Below are 22,222 nucleotides of genomic sequence, written 5' to 3'. Positions count from 1 at the left end.
CTATGCCAAAAAATTAATCACCTTGTGACAAACTTGATGATAAACCTCTTTAAACTTAAACTGGAAAGCAGAGATGCACCATTACCAGGGCCTTGTTTTTACTTTGTTTGGATCCACCAGAATGAATGCACCTTTGAAAACTGAGAGCCTTCTCCATGCCTTTCTGATTTGTCTACATTTAATAGTTTAATAGTTATCTGACTTTAATAGAGAGAATGCTACTATTAAATGCAATGTTAATTATTATTAAAATGTAACGTTCTCCAACTGTGAATGACTTAGCTTTTCTCAGCAATATGATGATCCAAGACAAGCCCATAGGACTCGTGATGAAAAATGCTGTCTGCCTCCAGAGAAAGAGCAGATGGCATCTGAATACTGACTGAAGCATACTATTTTTCTTTCCTTGCTTCCTTCCTTCCTTTCTTCCTTTCATTCTTTCTTCCACAAAATGACTAATTGGAAATGTTTTACATGATTGCACGTGTATAGCCTATATCAGATTGTTTACCATCTCAGGGAGTGGGGAGGGGAGGGAGGAAGGGAAGGATAGAATTTGGAACTCAAAGCTTAAAAAAAAAACAATGAATTTAAAAATTATTTTATGTGTAATTGGGGAAAAATAAAGTATTATTTTTAAAAATGTGATGTTATTCAAAAAAATCTCCTTTTTTCTTCTAGGGTAGAAGGCCTTCAGTTGCACTATGATCTAGAACTCTCCCATCTAATGGCCAGCACAGATTTAGGTGAGGTCCAAGCACGCAGAAGGGCATGGCAACAAAAACAGAATTCTGAAATGCAGCAAATTACTTTACAACTAATTGTTAACATCTTCAGGTATGCACTTATAACTGAGTCATTTACAAAAACTATGTAATTACATCCTGTTTTCAATTGTACATGATAATGAGGGATTGTGGTTAAATTAAAGCTGTCAGTTGTCAGGGAAACTCATTTTAGTTATGAATTTCATATCTCTTCTTCACCAGGTCTTTTGAGTATGAATGTTAAGTGTTAACAAAACTGGGTGGCATTTTGCCCTTTTCTCACTGTGTGCATTGATAGAATGCTTCCTGGATTCTTAAAAATATCCATGATTTATTTCATCAGTGTGGATATTCCCTTTACTAGGGCAGACAAACCTTCCATGTCTTAGCTGCTGGAGCTGCACTTTTGAAGCTTTTCCAGTTTGGTGTAGGAACTGTTAGGACTTGTGCTTCATGGACACAGCCTTCAAGAATTTACCGTAGGGTCGCTTTCCTGTCACTGGGGAAAACATTGGAGGAGGACTGCAGTGGAGGGCAGAGGGACTAATAGTCAATTAATTGGTCTAACTAATAATTGACAGTCAACAGGTGAAGAAGCAAAAATTACACGTGATTCTAAAACTGGATAAGCCAACCCTGAAATTTGAGTCGACTGTAGTCCTATGAATTAACATTTTCCTGCTTCATTGTTGTTGCGAATATTTTTTGTGTTTCTCTTCTTTGATGATTATCATCAAGAATCTGAGTTTCCATTAGGTACATAGTACTAAGGTAAATTTAGTAAAGCAGAGTTATTTTAAGATGATCAGTCATTACAGGGATCATTGTTGGGCCAGTACAGGGATCCGGCAGCTGTTCTTTCTGATGTTCAATTTATACCCTATAAAGAAAAGCATGCTAAATACTTGATAAAGTGATGCAATCTAAATATTGATTGGAAATATTTTTTTCAATCCGATTGATTTTTGCCAGAGAATTTAGGGTCTCTCGTTTTTCCAACTCTCTGTTCTTCCTTTTCTTTTCCAGAACTTCCTTTTCTCATTCTGTAATGCTTTCTCATCCACCAGAGTCCTCTAGCAGAGAAAAACAGGCTCTTTGATGTACTCTGTCCTGATAGCTCCTGCTGTCACTTTGTGTCCTGTTCCAGGAGGGATCTGTCACTTCTCTGGATGCTACAGTAGAGGTTTCTTACTTCAAAATACCCAAAATGATTATCATCATGTAACTTTTGCTAACCTTTGCTCGCTATGCATTATTTGTCACTGAGTGCAGTGCCTGACACATAGTAGATTCATGACAGATGTTAGTTTATTGACTGACTATGCATTTATTTCTTTGAACCAAAAAATGATTCATTATTATGGCAAAAAAAATTGACTCTTCAGCTTAGACAGTTCATGCTGTTTCTGATTCCCAAATATACTTACAATTCAAGTTTTAGTCCATTTCTCATGTATTTTTTTTTTGGTTGTTCTCTGAAGGAGCAAAACTTTTAAATAGTATTTATTTTATAAATTAAGTTAATGCAAAAATTTAGAGAAATTAAATGAGAGAAGCTTTTTTTAGCATATCTTCATGTATAAGTGTTTGATCTTTAGTTCATATTGTATAGAACTTTCTTGATCATAAATTGTTTATGACTAAATTCCTTTGAGGGAAATTGTAGAGCTATTACCCCTTTTACAGATGAGGAAACTTGACTCACAGTCACATGGCTAGTGAGTGGCCAAGCCAAGACTGGAATCCAGGGCTTACTGACTCCAAATCTAGGATTCTTCCCACTATCCTACACTGCTCTAACTTTCCTCAATATATCCGTATATGTGTGTGAGGAAGGACTTAATTTTCAAGGAGCTGAGAAAGCCAGAGTGAAATGTGGAAATGTATTTAACTAGTATGACTTTATAATTAGAATCTTTAAAAAGAAGGGGAACACATTTAAAATATTGGGATTGCTAAAAATGGGGCTTTGTTTCAGTCATGTCACAGTTCAAAGAAAACTCAGAGAAATCTCCTGGGAAAAAACCCTGAAGATCACCAAAAATCTTAGTCTTTGGTGGAGATTAAATGAGATAACATATGTTCATGCTTTGTAGACCTTAAGGTCCTACATAAATGCTAGCTATTATTAATACTAAATTAAATTAGATGCTTTCCTTAATTCACAAATAGCCAAAATCATGCTGTATAATTTTCCTCTGTGCAAAAGAAACTGTAGATTAAATGTATACTCCAGTGGTGTCAAACTCAAACAGAAACTAATCCCTGTTCTCATGTTGACTTTGAAAACCACAAATTAACATTATCTATGTTGTATTGTATTTTTATGTATTTTTGTTAAATATTTCCCAATTACATTTTAATCTGGTTCTAGAAGTGCTAGAGGGAGGCTTGCAGCCTGCAGGCCAGGAGTTTGACACCTCTGGTATACTCTATAATGTATAAGATATATATATAAAAGACTGTCAGTTCTGCCTTCTTAAAATGTACTGAATAAATAAGTCTTCATTGATTTCCTACTTCTGAAATGAGAGTGGGAACTAAGAAAAAAAAGGGCAGTCGTTACCTTGAAGGAGCTTATGACCTTATTGTTTTTGTAAGAAGGCCATGTTGTGTTCATGAAACAACTAGAAAACAGCAAGTACCCAATGTCATCTAAACCATGTCACTGGGAGATAGGGCTTGACTTTCTGAAGAAGATATTTGCAAAGTATATATTTTTCGGTAGTTATTGTTCTGTTAATATGTTTCATATATTTTAAGATGTTTCATGACTTATAATGTACTTTCTCTTATTAGAGAAGTAAAAAACCATCTTAATTATGAACATAGAGTGTTCAATAGTGAAGAATTTCTCAAAACAAGAGCACCAGGGGATCAACCATTTTATAAAAAGGTAAAAAAAAACTTTTTAATTTATGTAGCATCTATAAATATTTATGTTACATGTAAAATAGATTAATTAAAATAATTTTATTGATACTCTTAGATATTACAATTATTTATTTTATAGTTTAGAAGTATTATTTATTCCATCATATACAGGATGTCCCAAAAGTTTTCATGCAGGCAGAGCTTAATTAAGCCTTAAACATATTAAAGCTTAAAACTTTTAAACATATTAAAACTTAAAACTATAGTAAGATGTTTGGAACACCCAGTATTTATACAGTGGACCCAGTACTTTGATGAGACAAGATGAATACAAATGTAAATTAGTTTTGGCTTTGAAGTTCAGGAAGTCAGGGCAATGGTAGGGGGGGAATAAAGGTAGCCAGGCCTGGGCCCCTCCGTGAAATGGAAACTCCAGAAAGAACTCACTATAGGCACTAATGGGGCAGGAATACTCCAGGCTGAGAAGGTCACACAGCTCTACCAAGGGCTATTGTGAGGTGCAAATAATATTTATTAAGTGCTTTGAAAACCTTTAAAGTGCTATTGTTACTTTATCTTCCTACCTACAAGAATTCTTCCATTAATCCCATATGCTTTGGATGATATTAATTTTTGATCAAGAAAACTCAACAAATCTCTAGATTGAGTCATCTTTAAAACTGAATTCAACTTCTTTAGCGTATTTTTATTTTCATAAAATTAAAGATTTTATGTTTATAAATGCCTGCCTGTGTTCTCATTTTAGATATAAATATCTTGAATAGTAAGGAATAGGACCATCATATGCTTAACAGGATGCCACAGGCACATAAGAAAACATATATTAGCCTCATCAACATAATTTGTGTGTGTGTGTGTGTGTGTGTATAATCTCTTATTCTGATAGCATTGCAAATAGACTAAAATATTAGACTTAAAAGATTTTTTAAATAATTTTTTTCAATGATCATACTTTTTTCCTACCTCCCACCCTCTGCCACCCCCTGAAAATAAATACCGAACTCATATAAACATAGTTCAGCAAAATAAACACCCCCACACCTATTCATGAAGTCCAAAAAACATGTTTCTCATTCTATTTATTAGTTCTTCATCTTTGTCATGAGGTGGGCAGCATTCTTATTCATCTGTCTTCTGGAGTTATGGTTGATCATTTAGTTGATGAGAGTTAAGTCTTTCAGAATTGTTCATTTTTACAATAGTTATAGAATAAATTGTTTTCCTCATTCTGCTGACTCAGCATCAGGTCATGCAGATCTTTGCAGGTCTTCCTGAAATCCTCTTTTTCTTCATTTCTTACAGTACAAGAGTCTTCCATTATAATCATATACCTTTATTTGTTCAGCCATTCCCCAATGGATGGGCACCCCTTTAGTTTTCAGTTCCTTGCCACTACAAAAATAACTGCTATAAATATTGTAAATGTGGGTCCTTTTCTTCTTTGATTCTGTTTTGGATGTATAGGTCAGAAGAGACTTTACTCACAGCTAGCAGTATCAAAAAAGAAATAAAAATAGTGGTAGCTGAAACTGCCAATATACTTTGCCATTTACAGAGTTTTGGATAGAATTTCTGATTTGAATCTCACAACAAATCAGGGAAGATGGAATTATCTCAAATTTATAAATGGGGAAAGAGGCTTAGAGGAATTGAGGTTTATCACACAGCAGCTAGTAAGTTTCACTGTGGGGATTTGAACCTAAGTCTCCTACCTTTCCAGCCTTCTTACACCTTATTCTCCACCATGTACTCTTCAATCCAGTGACACTGGAGTCTTGATTCACAAACAACTGACACTCCATCTCTTGGTTCTGGGCATTTTCTCTGATTATCTCCCATGCCCATAATGCACTTCTTCAGCTCTTCCCACTGACTTCCCTGGCTTCTTTAAGTCCCAACTAAAATCCCATCTTTTTCAGGAAGATCTTCCCAACCCCTCTTAATTCTAATGCCTCCCCTCTGTTAATTTTTTCTATTTATCCTGTTATATATTTTGCTTTGTATTTGTTTCCATGTTTTCTCCCCCATCAGGTTGTATGCTCTTTGAAGGTAGGGGCTGTCTTTTGCTTCTTTTTGTGTCCCAATGCTTAGCAAAGTACCTGGCACATAGTAGGTGCTTAATAAATGTTTATTGATTGATAGGTTAAATGAATAAATGCAAATAAACTTTATGTGAGTTAGGGATTCAAGAGCCAGTAGGTATCTATGGATATCCATGAAGGTAGGAAGAATTATTTGAAAGTATACGTATGGTGGAAACCCAATTAAAAATTCCTGATTGAGGGTGTTTGTTATCATAACAGCAATCTAGCAATTTTTATTTCATTTTCTGCAGTGTTTTGAACTGATTAGAGCAGGAAAATTCTTCAAATACAAAGAATGGTTAAGAGAAGATGAGAACTAAGATATAGAGACCTATGAGTTCATTAATAAGGGGAACTCCTGGATGAAGAAAAGTCCCTGCACCAAAAGTCCCTCTGCAACTTAGAGCCTTATAGAATTTCCTGCAGTGCTGAGAGGTTAGTTAATTGGCTTGCCCAGCACCACAGAATCAGGAGGTGTCAGAGGCAGAACTCAAACTCTCTGGGATTCAGAGCCAGCTCTCTCTGCTATCCCACACCCTCTGAAAAGAGACAGCTCTCATCAGAGGTGTCAGAGTAGATAGGGGCCTGAGGACTACTCTATTGGCAAAACTCAAATAAGGCCTGAACCAGATTAAAGTGTAGCTGGGAATTTGTTAATTTGTGAACAATAGCTAACACAAATACAATACAACATGGATAATGTTAATTTGTGATTTTCTAAGTCAGTAGGGGGCTTAGTTTCTATTTGAGTTCAACAACATTTATTTACACAATATATATTTAAATAAGGTTTCTTTCTAGAGGGTTTTGTTGTGGTGGGCTAGACAACGGCTTTCATGTTGATATAATGATTTACATACAGATATCTTATTTGATCTTCATATGTGTGTTCTAGTCCCAGATCTGCCATGAAGCTAATATGTGACCTTGGTTTCCTCTTCTGTAAAACAAAGGTTTAGATTAGATAATCTGTAAGGTTCCTTCCAACTGTAATTTCTATAGTTACCTGATGATGTGGGAGTATTACTAGCCACCATCTTTGTGAGGTGTATCATAGAAGCATAGCATCTAAGAGCTGGAAAAGATCACCAAGGTTATATAAACCAAATCTGTACTTGAATAAGAATCCACTCTTTATAATCCTCCCAAAAGTGGGGCATACAGTGTCTGTTTGAAGACCTTCAGTAACAGTAACTCCCTACCCCCTGGGGTAGCCCAATATACTTTTGGACAGCTCTCGATTTATAGAATCTCAGATGTGATAGGTTTCCAGCCCCACTTAGAGGCATCCAGCAGCATGGTGGATGGAGTGTTAAATGCTCACATTGAAAATTTAACAATTAGTTCTCCTAAGATGGTTTGACCTTGCTCCAGCACACCCCTGATCCACATGGACATGTATAATAGGAGGTGGGAGATACGGAACCAGAATATATTTGAGAGATTAAGGCTAGATATATAGCTTTAGGAGTCATCTGCACAGATATGGTCATTGCAACTCTGAGAGTAGAGATACTGTCAGCTATTCTTACTAAGGGGTTATCAGTGAAAGGAGAAAGATCTGTAGGACAACAACTTTAGGTAGGCAGTAAAGTAAAGATGTTTTCTTTTCTTTTCTTTTTTTAAAGTCAAGTATTAGGGAGATATGAGCATGTCTGTAGACAGCAAGGAAGTAGATGGAGAGAGATCGAAGTTGAGAGGAGGACAGAGATTAAGTTCATGAAAGGGAAGAGATGGGATCGGGGGAGCAAGTGAATGGGTTAGCCTTGGCCAAAAGAAAGCCCACTTCTTCCCCTGAAAGCTGGGATGGAGCTGGTAGTGTGTGCTGGTAAATGTTCAGCATCTGGCTTTATGGGAAACAATGTATGTCTAACACCTTTTATGTTTAATCAACATTATTAACATATTTTCCATCACTTTCTTAATGAAATGATAAGTCAAGACCTGATTTGTAGCATTTGCTGATTTCTGAGGTGTAAATGCTCACCCTGAAATTTAATTATCAGCTCTATTAAGCCAGTATGAGCCCACTACAGTACACCACTGCAGAAGAGGAAGGAATATGAGAGAGCTCAGCAAAGTAGAAAGCGAGGTAGAGGGGATTGGATTTGAAATTGAGGATTTAAGGAAAGAGGAGAAGGTTTGGGTGAATAAAAAGATTTCCGTACAATAGCGAGGGCTCAATTGTATTTAGCAGCAATGTGGTGTGGTAGAAAGAACACTGAGCTTGGAGTCAGGAGACTCCTAGGTTTGAAACCTGCTTCCAACACCTGTTAGCTGTGTGGCAATAGACACATACTCTTGGGAGTTTCCTCATCCATAAAATAGGGATAATAAGACCTTTCCTACCTACCTCATAAGATTGTGGTGAAGATCAAGTGAGATAATGTATTTATAACATGCTGTGTCAATGCCAGATATTATTAAGTAACATGAATTTGTAGTGGAGCCAATTCCTATGATTTTACGGCTTCCCTTTTAGGGTTCAGTGCATTAGGAGTAAAAGCAGAGAAAGTAGATATGAGTGTGACTCATGGAGGAGGATCAGCAGCCCTTGAAGAATGGGAAAACAAAGGCATGGGGGAATTCCAGGGTGAAAGACAATGCTTTGTTGAACTAGGATCAAGATTGTGAAGGGGAGAATGTGAAGCCAAAAGAAAGAGAATGGACTTGGAAAATAGAGATGGAGAGATTGTAGGTTATGGTAAGGACCAAGAGAAGGCTTAGGTGGGATGAGCCCTAGGAGAAGTGGGCATACCAGAGGTTGTGATCAGAGAAAGGACTTTGCAGAGTTCAGATTTTGGGAGGATGAACAGGTTTTGGTGACGTGAGATCTAAGGCTGGTCCACTCACGTAGATGACTAAGGCGAGATGATAATAGAGGTCATAGTAATAGAAGGTGTTAATTTGGACCTCGGAGGTCCAGATGTTTGAAAAATATTTTGTATGACTTTAGTACCAATTAGTTTAGGTATTAGAGTTTGGATTCTCTATGAGGAATGAATGAATGAATGAGGGAAAAATTATTAAGTGGTTACTTTGGGCCAAACACAATGCTAAGCACTGGGTATGGAAATAGAAAAAGGTAGAGAATCCCTGCTCTCATAAATATTGCTTATCAATTAGTTTAGCTCCAGGGCAGATGGAAAGGTCCAAAAGTCTTCAGCCTTCAGTGGTTGAATCAATGGCAAGGCCCAGACATTCTTGAGTTACTTAAGTAGTTAAGATGGCAATGCTGAGGGACTGCAGGGCATAGAGGCCAGACAGATGTTAAGGTCATCTCAGGTGGGTTCTGGAACAGCCCAGGAAGAGAATTGGGAGAGGGGCAAAGTAAGGAGATAGAGCACCCCCCAGTGGTGGTGGAGGCTCTTCCTACTGCCTGGCCATGTCAGGTCAATTCTTGGACGGTCCAGGGCCAGTGGGATAAGGCTAGGAGTGTAAGGCACCCCTGATAGTAGGAGGAGGTGGAATTCATTGAGGAAGGAAAGAGAATGACCTAGAAATCACTACATAACAGCAGCAAAGATCTGGATGGGGTATTATAGTCAGATTATGTGCACTCAATAAAGAGAACTTATTGAAAGCAGCAAGAAAGCAAACACTGTGCTAACTTCTGGTCCTGTGTGGTGGTGTCTGAGAGGAGTGGGCATCACTGGAGAATGGTTAGTGCCTGAAGATGGGAGTGTAAGAAGAAGGGATAGAGGGTGAAATGGAGCTTGTTAGTCATAGAGTGAGGCTTCCAAATGAAATAAGAGAATTTGAACCAGAGAATTGTAATGCTCACCTGAATGGGGATAAGAACTTGGAGAAAGAGGTAGCAAGGGGAAGAGGTTTTCACTTACTAGATTTAGGGATTAGAACAACAGGAGAAAGGAATTTGCTAGTCATAGGCTAGGGAAGGGCTCTCAGGTGGGGTCCCTTCAGTTGAGTGTAATGGGACAGGAGAGGGCCAGGCCAAGGCTCATTGTAGCCAAGACAATCCTGCATTGAAGGAGACCTCTATAATGTCCGCCCCCCAGATGAAGTCTCCTCAGTTGGTTATCCCCTCTGCGCCTTTGCCTCTGTAATTCTTACTTCTCACTTCAGTCGTTTGAGTCAAATCTTCTGTAGTCACCCCCATTTCTTGTTGTTTAGATGTGATATTTCATTAATTAGCAAATGCTTATTAAGTGTCTGTGTGCTAGGAACTGTGGTCAGTGGAGAAGGAAACTTGGTACACTTGAATTTGCTTAGTTGTAACTGAAATTTTTTTGTGCATTCCAGGTATTAGAGACCTACATATTTCATTCTTTTCTTAAAGCTCGTCTTAACAGAAGAATGGATGCATTTGCTCAAATGGAACTTAGCACTGAGTCTGAAGAAGACAGGTACGTGTTTTCCCCCCCTTTGTGGCTTACTCTGTGGCTGGATTTTGGAGTCATAATTTGTCACTTATTCGGATAATAAATGGGAAAGAAACATTTCTTTATTTTGGCTAAAAAACTTTATACTTCATAGTATATTTACTGCAAAAACTGTTGTTCCTATCTGGAATCCAAAATCAGATGGTTAGCAGTTACTTCAAACTTACCTTAGGATAGCCTAATTTCTTAAGGGAATGTTGAATAATTCTATATTCATTATAATTAATTCTCTCCAATGATAATTGCCCAATTCAGATTCACAAAGCTAAGAAAATGATAAGATAAGCAATTACTTCAATCCTTCAAGAGTTTGTCATTTCACTGATGTAGGTATTCCTTCCACCAATGCAGATCTCAGCCATTTTGTAATTTAACAAATACCTTTCAAGAATTGCTGTGGCTGAAAAATGAGTCTCCCTGTTACCAACTTGAGTCTGTCTGAGTTTAATTAAGCTGGTCCTTAACAATAGACACATGTTTGATCACCAGGATCACAGGGCCTATACTTAAGGCCTTTCTAGTTTGCAGGATGGATCTTCTAGAACTTGTGTTTCCCTGGCATAGCCTTTGAGACTGATGACCACCCCTGTACAATGGTAAGAGATTCTGTAGGACTTTAATGGCTGAAGATTAATTATCACAATGAAACTCCATTATATATTGCTCGCATTTGAAAGTTACAATTAGATGATACAATAAGATGGTCAGTAACTATTTCAAACTTGTCTCAGGATAGTCCCATTTTTTAATCTTGAATTATTATTTTTATTATTATTGCTTAAAACTGTAATAATGGTCCTCCATTAAAGTCCTATTCTTGTGTCCCATGGTGGTTTGAGAGTGATTCCTGCTTCTTAGACCAAGAATATGTCCCTGTAGAATGATAATTTTGCATCTAGCAATGATCTAGCATTTAAGGACCAGCCCAAGTTAAGAGACACTCGTGATCAGATGACTTGCCACCAGGTATTGGTTTGGCCACTTATAATTAGAAAGAGGTAAGAAATGGAGAGGTTGCCATTTGTATGTAGGAAGAGAGTATACGTAACAATGAAATCATGGATACTTGATGTATTGAAGTAGCTACTACAACTACTAATGACTTTTTATTATGATGAATAGTAATATAACTTTATTTTTGGGTCATACTTTATAATTTCAAAAGCAATTTTATATATATTATCATTTTCAAGAGGAGTTGGTAGAGTTGTTTTTATTGTACATCCAAAGGAAACAAAAAAAAAGATTATTTCATGGGACAGCTGATCAACTCATATAGTAGTACTGATGACAACTATTTACAAAAGACCACCATGAAATTAATTTCAGTTTATGCACTAACCAATGTTGTTGAGTATGAAGAGATAGAGAAATTCTACAAAAACTTTTAATACACCCCAAATTAAATCAATGTATACTATGATACTCAGTGGCTTCTATGTAAAGGTAAGGATGGTGAGAAATATGTGGGAAAACATAGTTCACAGAAAACCAAAGAAAGACCAAAGACCTGTAGACCACTCATGGGCAGATAGAGTGCCAGACCTGGAGTCAGGAAGACTCATCTTCATGAGGTCAAGTCTGGCCTCAGACACTGGCAAGTCACTTAACACTGTTTGCCTCAGTTTTCTCATATGTAAAATGAGTTAGAAAAGAAAATAGCAAACCACTCCAGTTTCTTTGCCAAGAAAACCCCATATGGGGTCACAAAGAGTCATACACAACTGAAATAACTGAACAGAAACAACAAAAAACATAATCTTGATGCTTTTATGTGGTGAATTTTTTTTTTGAGAAAAGAATTGGTAGGTGCTATATATGGCAAGCATCAAATAACACTAAAAAAAGTATAAAAAGATTGCATTCTACCCAGACAAAAAAAGATTTGTTACTGATGCAGTATTGTCTCTGAATCTTTGGTTAGTCAAACAGCTGACTTATCAGGGAAAAGATCAGAATTAATAAAAAGCTACAAAAAGAATGATGAGAAAAGTAAATGCTAAACAGTTGAAACAACTTAATCTTGAACTATTTAAAAATGTACCAGCAATCAGTAATGGGAATGGACTTCAGTAATAGTATTAATACTGCATGGGCTACTAGGTGGTGCACTGGATAGTGTGCTGGGCTTGGAGTCAGGAAGACTCATCTTCATGAATTCATATCTGGCCTTAGATGCTTACTAGCTGGATGACCCTAGGCAAGTCACTTAACTCTGTTTGTCTTAATTCTTCATCTGTAAAATGGGCTGGAGAAGGAAATGATGAACCACTCCAGTATCTTTGCCAAGAAAACCCCAAATGGGGTCATGAAGAGTTGGATGTGACTGAAATGACTCAACAGCAAGAACAACATCAGTACCGATTATATAATTTTATGTGGACATTGATCTGCTGTAAATTGTTGCTACAGAAAGAAAACCAACAAAACTCTGAAAGCAACTTTTTCAGCAAACAATGACTTACTTGCCAAGTGGAGAGAGATGGCAGCCAAAGCCAACACTTGTTTATAAGGTAAACTTGTCTGTATACTCTTGTGAAGAAAGGTGGGAGATGAATATGAGCAGCAGCATCTGATGAAGGAGAGAGAAACAGTAGAGCCTAAAACCAGTTTAGGGAAAGCTTGGTAAGAGAGCCAATTGAACCACGTCATCCCAAGGCCATTTAAGGACCAGAATGGAAAAGATCTGTAAAGATTATGGTGACAAACTTCACCGTCCAGGACAGTGGTGCTACTACTTGGATTTCTGCTTTCACAGTCCAAGATGTTGTGATAGGTGAGGTAGAAGTGATGGTAATGAAGGGGAAAGCAGCTGGACTGGACCAAATATATGGAAACGAGATCCCCACTGGAGGGAAACACAAGAGTGACAGATCCAAGGGGCCATATGTGAAGTAGCCAAAGGACAGGAAGATACCAAAAGTGTAGAAAAAAATCTTCGACCTTATTAATACCAAAAAATATTACAACTACCAACCTATATGCCTACTCTACCAACTCTACAAAATCTTTACATGAGCCATCTATGTACAAATCAAAGTCTCATCATGTCACCTCCCATTCAGTAAATTCCAGTAGTTCCATATTACCTCCAGGATCAAATATAAAATCATCTGTTTGGGGCCAGACCTCCAAAAGAAAGGGAAAGGCCAAAAAAGATGAGCAAAAAACAACAACAAAAAAAATCTGGTCGTAGAAAGTTATTATGGTGACAGGGAAGATCAAGATGCTAACTCAGAAGAGGACAACAATGGGTAAACAATTGGGCAAAGCCCTAGAGGAAAATGGAAGTCGTCTCAAGTCTAGAAAGAACTCATGAAAAGAACTCAAAAAAGGAGCTTAAAAATCATATAAGAGAGGTAGAAGAAAAATTGGGAAAAGAAATGAGAGTGATGCAAGAGAATTATGAAAAAAAGTCAACAGCTTGAAAAAAGAAAACAACTGCTTAAAAAGTAGAATTGGCTAAATGGAAAAGAAAGTACAAAAGCTCACTGAGGAAAACAACTCCTTAGAAGTTAGAAATGGGCAAATGGAAGCTAATGACTCTATGAGACATCAAGAATTAATCAAACAAATTCAAAAGAATGAATAAACAGTAGAAAATGTGAAATCCCTCATGACCTGGAAAATAGATCCAGGAGAGACAGTGTCAGAATCATTGTACTACCTAAAAGCCATTATCAAAGGAAGGCTCTGGACAGCATCTTTCAAGAAATTATCAAGGAAAACTGCTCTGATATCCTGGAACCACAGGGCAAAATAGGCATTGAAAGAATCCACCAATCAGGGAAGAGATTCCAAAATAAAAACTCCAAGGAACATTATAGCCAAATTTCAGAGCTCTCAGATCAAGGAAAAATACAGCAAGTGGCCAGAGAGAAACAATTCACATATCAGGGAGACACAATCAGGATTACACAAGACTTAGCAGTTGCAACATTAAAGGATCAGGGGTCATGGAAGATGATATTCCAGAAGGCAAAGGATCTAGGACTACAACCAAGATCCACCTATGCAGCGAAATTAAGCATAATACTTCAAGGGAAAAAAATGATCCTTCAGTTTCATAAAGAGAAGACCAGAATTGAACAAAAATGTGATCTCCAGTATCAAGACCTAAGAAAAGCCTAAAAAGGAAAAAAGAGAAAAGAAAGCATGAGGAATTCAATGGAGCTGACCTATTTACATCCCTACATGGGAAGATGATACTTCTAATTTTTAAAACTGTGTGCTAAATATGCACCTAGAAGGAATATACAGAGTGTATGGGTATAAGGTGAATTTGAGGGAATACATGAAAAAATAAAGGATGAGAAAGAGGAGTACACTGTGTACAAAAGGAAAGGAGAGATAGAATGGGATAAATTATTTCACATGGAGAGGTGAGAAAAGCCTATTATAGTGGAGGCAAAGATGGGAGGGTGGGCATTGGGCATCACTTGTACCTTACTCTTTTTAGTATTGATTTGAAGAGGGAATAATATACACCATCAGTTGAATATATAAATCTATCTTACCCAGCAGGGACGGACTGACAGAAGGGAAGGCAGATCAGGGGAGGCAGTAGGTAGAAGCAAAACACTGGTGAGGAGGGAAAGGGAGAGAGGAGAGAAGATAAACAAGAGAGAAAATAGGATGGAGGGAAATACAGTTAGTAATCATAACTGTGAATGTGAATGGGATGAACTCTCCCATAAAACAGAAGCAGATAGCAGAGTGGATCAAAACCCTGAATCCTACAATATATTGTTTACAAGAAACACACTTGAAGCAGAGAGACATACATGGAGTAAAGGTAAGGGGCTGCAGCAGAATCTATTATGCTTCAACTGAAGTAAAAAAAAAAAAGCATGGGTAGCAATCCTGATCTCAAGCAAGGCAAAAGCAAAAATAGACCTAATTAAAAGAGATAAAAGGAAGGAAACGACATTTTGCTATATCAATACTGAACATATACACCAAGTGGTATAGCATCCAAATTCTTAAAGGAGAAGTTAAGTGAGTTAGAGGGTTTATGACCAAACAAGAGATAGAGAACATTACAAAATATAAAATAGATACTTTTGGTCATATTAAATTAAATGGCATTTGCACAAACAAAACCAAAGCAACCAAGATTAGAAGGAAAGCTAGGAAACAATCTTTACAGCAAGTGTCTCTGATAAAGGCCTCATTTCTCAGGGAACTGAGCCAAATTTATAAGAAACAAGCCATTCTCCAATTGATAAATGGTCAAAGGATATGAGAAGGCAGTTTTCAGATGAAGAAGTCAAATTTGTCTATAGCCATATGAGGAAGTGCTCTAAATCACTTTTGATTAGAGAAATGCAAATTAAAACAACTCTGAGGTACCGTCTCATACCTATCAGATTGGCTAATATGACAAAAAAGGTAAATGATAAATGTTGGAAAGGATGTGGGAAAATTGGGACACTAATGCACTGTTGGTGGAGTTGTGAACTGATCCAGCCATTCTGGAGAGCAATTTGGAGCTGTGTCCAAAGGGCGACTGAACTGTGCATACCCTTTGATCCAGCAATACCACTACTAGGTCTGTATCCCAAAGAGATGATAAAAAAGGGAAAAGGACTTACATGTGCAAAAATATTTATAGTAGCGCTTTTCATGGTGGCAAAGAATTGGAAATTGAGGGGATGCCCATCAGTTGGGGAATGGCTGAGCAAGCTTCAGTATGTGAATGTAATAGAATACTATTGTGCATTAAGAAATGATGAACAGTCAGTTTTCAGAAAAACATGGAAAGACTCGTACAAACTAATGCAAAGCAAAATGAGTAGAACCAGGAAAACGTTTTACGTATCAGTAACGTTGTGTGATGATCAACTATGGACTCAGCTCTTCTCAGCAACAGTATGATCCAAGACAAGTATAAGACTCTGGATGGTTCTGGTCACCTCTCCTCTGGGAAGCTTATCAATATCCTTCTTAAACTCCCCAAACTAAACACAATACTCCAGATGAGGTCTGATGATGGCAAGGTACAGGGAAACTATCACCTCCTTATTCGTGGGAGCTATGACTTTCTTAACATAGCCCTAGATTGCATTAATAATAATTGGGGGGTTTTTTGACTGCGACATTACACTGCCAACTCATTGAACTTTCAGATTGCCAAAACCTTGCACTATTTTTCAGAACAATTGCATTTCCTCCTCACTCCCTTCCCCATCCCCAGTTTTGTACTTGTAAAGTAGTTTTTTTTGTATCCAAATACAAAATTCTACATTTATCTCTATATTTTTATTCTATTCAGTTCAGTCCAATGCTCTCTAGCCTAGGTGGTCAGCACATTATGGCTGGCTGTTGACCTGTTTTTGTAAAATCCATGAACTAAGAATGTTTTTTACATTTTAAAATATAATTAAACTTTATTTTAAAATGTAAAAGCCATTCTTAGCTTGTCGGTGAAAGCAGGAGTTTGCCTGACCCCTGCTCTAGCCTGTCAAGACTCTTTTGTGTCCTGACCATCATCTGCTGTGTTAGCTGTCCCTTCCAGATTTGTGTTTATTGACAAATTCGATTAGAGCACCATCTATGCCTTTACTTAAGTCACTGATAAACAGCATAGGGCCAAACCCTGATCCCTGGGGAACTCTGCTGCAGATCTCCTGCCATGTCGACACTGAACCATTAACGGCTACTCTTTGAGTCTGGTCGTCCACTCAGCTCTGAATCCATGTAATTGTATTGTCATCTAGTCTCCCTTTGCCCATTTTCTCCACAGGAATAATATGAGATACTTTATCAAAAGCTTTGCTGAAATCTAAGGAGATTGTAGCCACAGCATTCCCTTCATCTATTAGTTTAGCAATTCTGTCAACCAAAAAAAAAAAAATTAGGATAATATAGCATAGCCTGTTCTTGGTGAAACCATGTTCTTTGAAATTACCAGTTTTCTTTTCACCAGCCATCTCTCTTAATAATTCTTTTTAGAATTTCCCCAGAACAAACACATAATCACACTTAAAGTGTTCAACTGTGTGTTTGGCTAGAGTCTGCTGAAATGTTAAGCCCAAAATATCTTAAATTGGATTTGTTTAGAATATCAGTTCTTATTCTGGGGCCCATGAAATTATTTTTTAAAAAATATTTTGATGACTATCTTTTAATTCAATTAAATTAATTAAATTCAATTAAATCAATTAGTTTCCTTAGCCATCCTATGTATTTTATTTTATGCATTTAAAAATATTATTTTAAGAGAGGGTTCATACACTTCACTAAATAGCCACAGTGATCTATAACACAAAAAATATTAAGAATCCCTTGTTTAGAAAGTGCTCTGGAGCTAAAGATATCAGCCATTGCTAAGTTTCTGAATTTTCTTTTTGGATACAGGTTTAGTTTTAGGTGTTAGTTAAAATGGTCTAGCACACTGTACATAGTAAGTACTTAATAAATGGTCATCGATCAACTTAAATTATATAGTATATTTTGCTATTTCATTAACAGCTCTAATTTCTACTTATCTGTGTCTGCCATTCATATTGGTTTCTGAGGAATCATAACTTGTTATTCTTCAGCATATTGCAACATCTATAAAATATGGTTACTTGAGGTTTGTTTGTCTTTTCAGAATGAATGTCATGCTCGTAAGCCCACGAAGACCAACAATTGAGAAAATGGCTTCTCGAAGATTTTCCTCTCAGCACATAGTTAAAAGACGAATGGTAATGAGCATGCCAAATCTACAAGACATAAAAATACCTGAATTACCCCCAAGGAATTCTTCACTTCGGAAAATAGAAACTGTGGATAGTTGTAAAGGCTATAATACAGGTGATAAAGTGATTTATCTGTGTCATTTCTTTCCCCAAACTTTGATGGATGCTGCTAAAACTTTTATAATTCAGAAATGCAATCCTAGACTTTATAGATAAATATTTTTAAAATATCCTAACTGAATGACATGGTGGTTGCTTATGTGAAATAGCTGAATTTGTAAAAATAATTTAACTCATAATGTCAATTTGAAGTATCCAAAGAACCCTTGAAATATAAATTATAATAAAATATAAATTGACAATTTGACATTTGACACATTTTGTTTCTCTCTGAGCTGCAGCAAATCATGCACCAGTGTAACATCAGCTATTTGTAAACTGGCCTGAGGGCCAACTGTATCCTTTGGTTCTGCAAACATCAGCTTGTTTTAAAGCATCTGAGGTCCCTTTAAGTATTAAAAAGAGCTGGAACACTCACCCCTGTCTGGAACTGCTGGGGCAAGTTGAGTCTCTGCTGGACTTGTTTTTAGTCAAGGGAAGCCGCCATGGTGGGGACTTGAGAATGCTTGAGAAGGTACTCTTTGATCTCTCTGTGGGAAATAGAGGGAGAGTCCCAGTTTCATTTGAATCCCTGGAGTATTTCATGAGTAGATGGGATGGGGCTCCTGGAGAGATCTGAAAACTGACTGACTTATATCCAAAACAATTTTGTGAAAAGAATTTATTTTGAAATTCTTTGCCTTGGGTGAGGAGTTGATAGAGATGCAATAATTAAAAAGGAAAATAGACAAACTTCAGTGAAATATAAAAAATATACACAGAAGAGAACAGAAGGAAGGAATTTCAGAAGGGATACAGATAAGCAGGGCAGTTTTGTTACTATAGTTTTAAATTTAATATACACTTAAGAAACTGTATATGATAGAAGTCCACAGTTTCATGTACATTCCCTTTTTCCTGCCCTTTGCATACTTAAATGTCCATATTTGATGTTTGTCTACTTTATAATAAAAAAAGAAAAAAATCTGAGTTAAAAAAAATCCAATGCCTAGCACAATACCAGGTACCAGTGAGGTGCTTAATAAACACCGATTGATTAAAACAGATTCTGAAATGCTTCCTTGAAACAGTGTGGGGTTTAGGAATATGAGCAGAGATTGGTTCCATGGCCAATATATGCTAAATTATAAACTCACTCCATTTTCAGGTTTTGCAGCATTTGGATTTGTTGTAACATTGGGGCATGTAGACATGATTCCCAGGGCATACAAATATTTCACTTAAAAGTCATGGTGAACACATAACTAACTTTAAGACTGTATGTCAATAATTTTCTTATTTTCAACCTTACTTCTTTTTGTTGCCTTTTAGTTCCAAAGCTGACCTCCAAATCAGTGTACACATTCAAGATACCAGAAATACATTTTCCACTGGTGAGTCAGTGCGTTCATTCCTATTATGCTGATTTTATCGACCTTCTGAGTAAGGCTATCAATTTCCCACCATCTGATAACTCTGTGCTGCTGGCAAGGTATCTCTACCTTCGAGGACTCATTAATTTAATGGAAGGGAAACTCCTGGGTGCACTTTCAGATTTTCAGAGTCTGTACAGAACGGACATAAGTATTTTTCCTGCTGATCTCGTAAATAGAATGGTGGAGTCAATGTCTTCTTCTGAACGTTCTCAAGCTGAACGGCAGCCTGAGCTCAAAAGACTCATTAGTGAAATAATGGAAAAACCAAGAGAAGTCACCAAGGTAGATGACCCCGTGAAAAATTTTGAGTTACCAAAGAAGCATATGCATCTGGATGTCTTTGTGAAGAGAATTCAGGAATCAGGAATTGTGAAGGATATCAAAATTATCCACCGGTTGTTTGAAGCATTGACTGTAGGTAAGAGGAAAAATATATTATGGTTCTCTCGATGTAAACATCGTATTGGTGGGTTGATACCTATCAAATTGTACCTGATTTAGAAGTTATTCAGTAACACGTGTGCTGTCAGTTGGAATCACCAGCGCTGCGGAGACTAAAGAGATATGTTGTATCAACTAGCCTTGGTTCCTAAATCATAAATCCCAGGGTTAGGGAGTAATAGAGGGGGAAATTGTAAAGTGGGGTAGGGAAGGAAATCACCCCTGAGTGCCATTATGGTTCCCCTGAAAGTAGCCACTGTCTCATCGAGTGTTTCATTAACAGTTTTTGTAGTATCGAGGTAGAATATGAAAGGGAAATATTAAATAATGTCAATTTTATTTGTTTTTCTATTGATGTAATCCTCTTAAAGGCAGGCTGGCATATGTGTGCACATATAGCATAACATGGATGGAAATATATAATATGTAATAATAATAATAGCTTATATTTACAAAGTACTTTTCAGTTCACAAAGTACTTTCCTCACAATATGCTGGAACTCTTTTTTTATTTTGGATTAGCCTGCTGAGAAAGGAGTGACAAAATAAATTCTAATACTCTTCCCATTAGTTCTCTGCCATCATTAGTCTGGGCATGGTTGACTTCAGTATTTTTTTGAACACCTGGCACAAGATTAGGATTGTGTGTTAGAAGCTACATATGCGCCTTGAGAGATAGGAGGGGATGGGACGGGGTGGTATAAGAGGCAGCATGACTTAGTGGATATGACGCTAGACTTGCCTGAATTGAAAACCTGCCTCAGAAACACTATCAGACCCTGGACAGATCACTCAACTTTTCTAAGCCTCAGTTTCCTCATCTGTCAGGTGCAGATATAATAGCATCTACCTCCCAAGATTATGGTGAGGATCAAAGGAGATAATATACGTTAAACACCTTGCAGATCTTGAAATGCTGTAGAAATTCAGCTGCTAATCATTATTATAGGGCAGCTGAGTGGTGCAGTGGATAGAGTGCCAGGCCTGGAGTCAAGAAGATTCATCTTCCTGAGTTCAAATCTGGCATCAGACACTTAGTATCTATATGACCCTGGGCAAGTATCTTACCCCTGTTTGCCTTAGTTCCTGGAACTGGAGAAGGAAATGGCAAACTACTCTAATACCTTTGCCAAGAAAACCCCAAATGGGGTTGTGAAAAGTTGGACACGACTGAGCAAAAACAATAATTGTTATTATTATTGATTATTATGCTTACAAAAGAAGTATTTAAACCTAATTCCTGCCTTTGAGGATCTTACAGTCTTATTGGGAAAGCAGAGATACACAAAGCAGGGGAATGATAATGCAAGACATTTGGATATAGGTGGCCAAAGAGTAGTAGAGCCAGTAGTGAGTTCATTCATTCAGAAAAGAGAAAGGTCAGGGTGGGCCAGGGTGAGAATGCTCCTTGTTGTTGATTGTAGTGATACCCCTCGTCTTCTTGTAAGGATGGGCTATGTATCTAAGTCTCTTGGGTAGCTTAACACTATTAGCTAAATAGTTCTGTGGTCACTGACATTTAAGTGCCATTTCTTTTTTATTTCCAACAGAAATTTTGACTTTTTTAGGCTATATACATGTGGCTTGTATTAGGCAGGTTAGCCTTTTGAACATATGGTAACATTTTTCTGCCCTCACTTTTCCTCTACCCTCTCCTTTCTCTCTCTCTCTCTCTCTCTCTCTCTCTCTCTCTCTCTCTCTCTCTCTCTCTCTTTCTTTCTGTCTCTCCCCCCCCCCTTTCTTCCTCTCTCTGTCATAATAGCTAGTTTTTACTTGAATTATAAACTTGAGATTTACTCTCTGGGTCTCCTGACTGGGCCTTCTGTCTCTGACTACATCTCCTTTTGCATTGGCTTCCTCTACCCTCACATGGCTGAATTTCCTTTCATTCTAACCCAGGAAATACCCCCCTTACTCCCACCCAATACTTTAGCTGTAGATATGGAATTCATTAAATTGTTTTCATACCCTATGGGGACACATCTGAAATCTGGTCACCTTTTACATTTTTGTCATTATTTTACATAGTCCTATTGGATTATGACCTTGAGAGACCTCAGATGATATAGCAGTCTGCATAAGGGGGAGGAAATTTTACATAATCATATTGGATTATGACCACAAGGGGCAAATCTCAGATGATATAGTAGTCTACATAAGTGGGGGGGGGGGAGTTCTCTGCATTTATCAATTGTCAGCAGGGTTCCTGTGTTAATATTAACGCTCATTTATTTTGTGTGAAAGGTGTAATGGTAAAGTTGCTGGATTTTAAATCAAGAGTTTGAATCAGGGTTCAAATCCTGGCTCTTGGATTTACTACTTGGGTGACCTTAAGCTGGGTATTTAACCTCTCAACTCTTCAGTTTCCTCTCCTGTCAGTGAAGGACTTGAAAGGCTAGATAGCCATTGAGG

General features: G+C 37.3%; 1 protein-coding gene across 2 annotated transcripts in view; it reads left to right on the top strand.

The window, feature by feature from the left end:
* DENND3 (DENN domain containing 3) overlaps positions 1–22,222 on the top strand; it is a 113,723-nt gene that overhangs the window by 50,581 nt on the left and 40,920 nt on the right. For both annotated transcript variants that reach the window (XM_027844952.1, XM_027844942.1), the window contains exons 9-13: positions 682–837; positions 3,567–3,663; positions 10,010–10,113; positions 17,747–17,949; positions 19,266–19,787. In XM_027844952.1, coding sequence (XP_027700753.1) covers positions 682–837; positions 3,567–3,663; positions 10,010–10,113; positions 17,747–17,949; positions 19,266–19,787 — 1,082 coding nt within the window. The remainder of the gene's footprint in view (positions 1–681; positions 838–3,566; positions 3,664–10,009; positions 10,114–17,746; positions 17,950–19,265; positions 19,788–22,222) is intronic.

Source organism: Vombatus ursinus, unplaced genomic scaffold (genome assembly GCF_900497805.2).
Source record: "Vombatus ursinus unplaced genomic scaffold, bare-nosed wombat genome assembly UNPS02005236.1, whole genome shotgun sequence".
In the NCBI taxonomy this organism is placed as follows: domain Eukaryota; kingdom Metazoa; phylum Chordata; class Mammalia; order Diprotodontia; family Vombatidae; genus Vombatus; species Vombatus ursinus.
The sequence above is the reverse complement of the archived record's forward strand: the minus strand, read 5'-3'. Positions and strand labels throughout refer to the sequence as shown.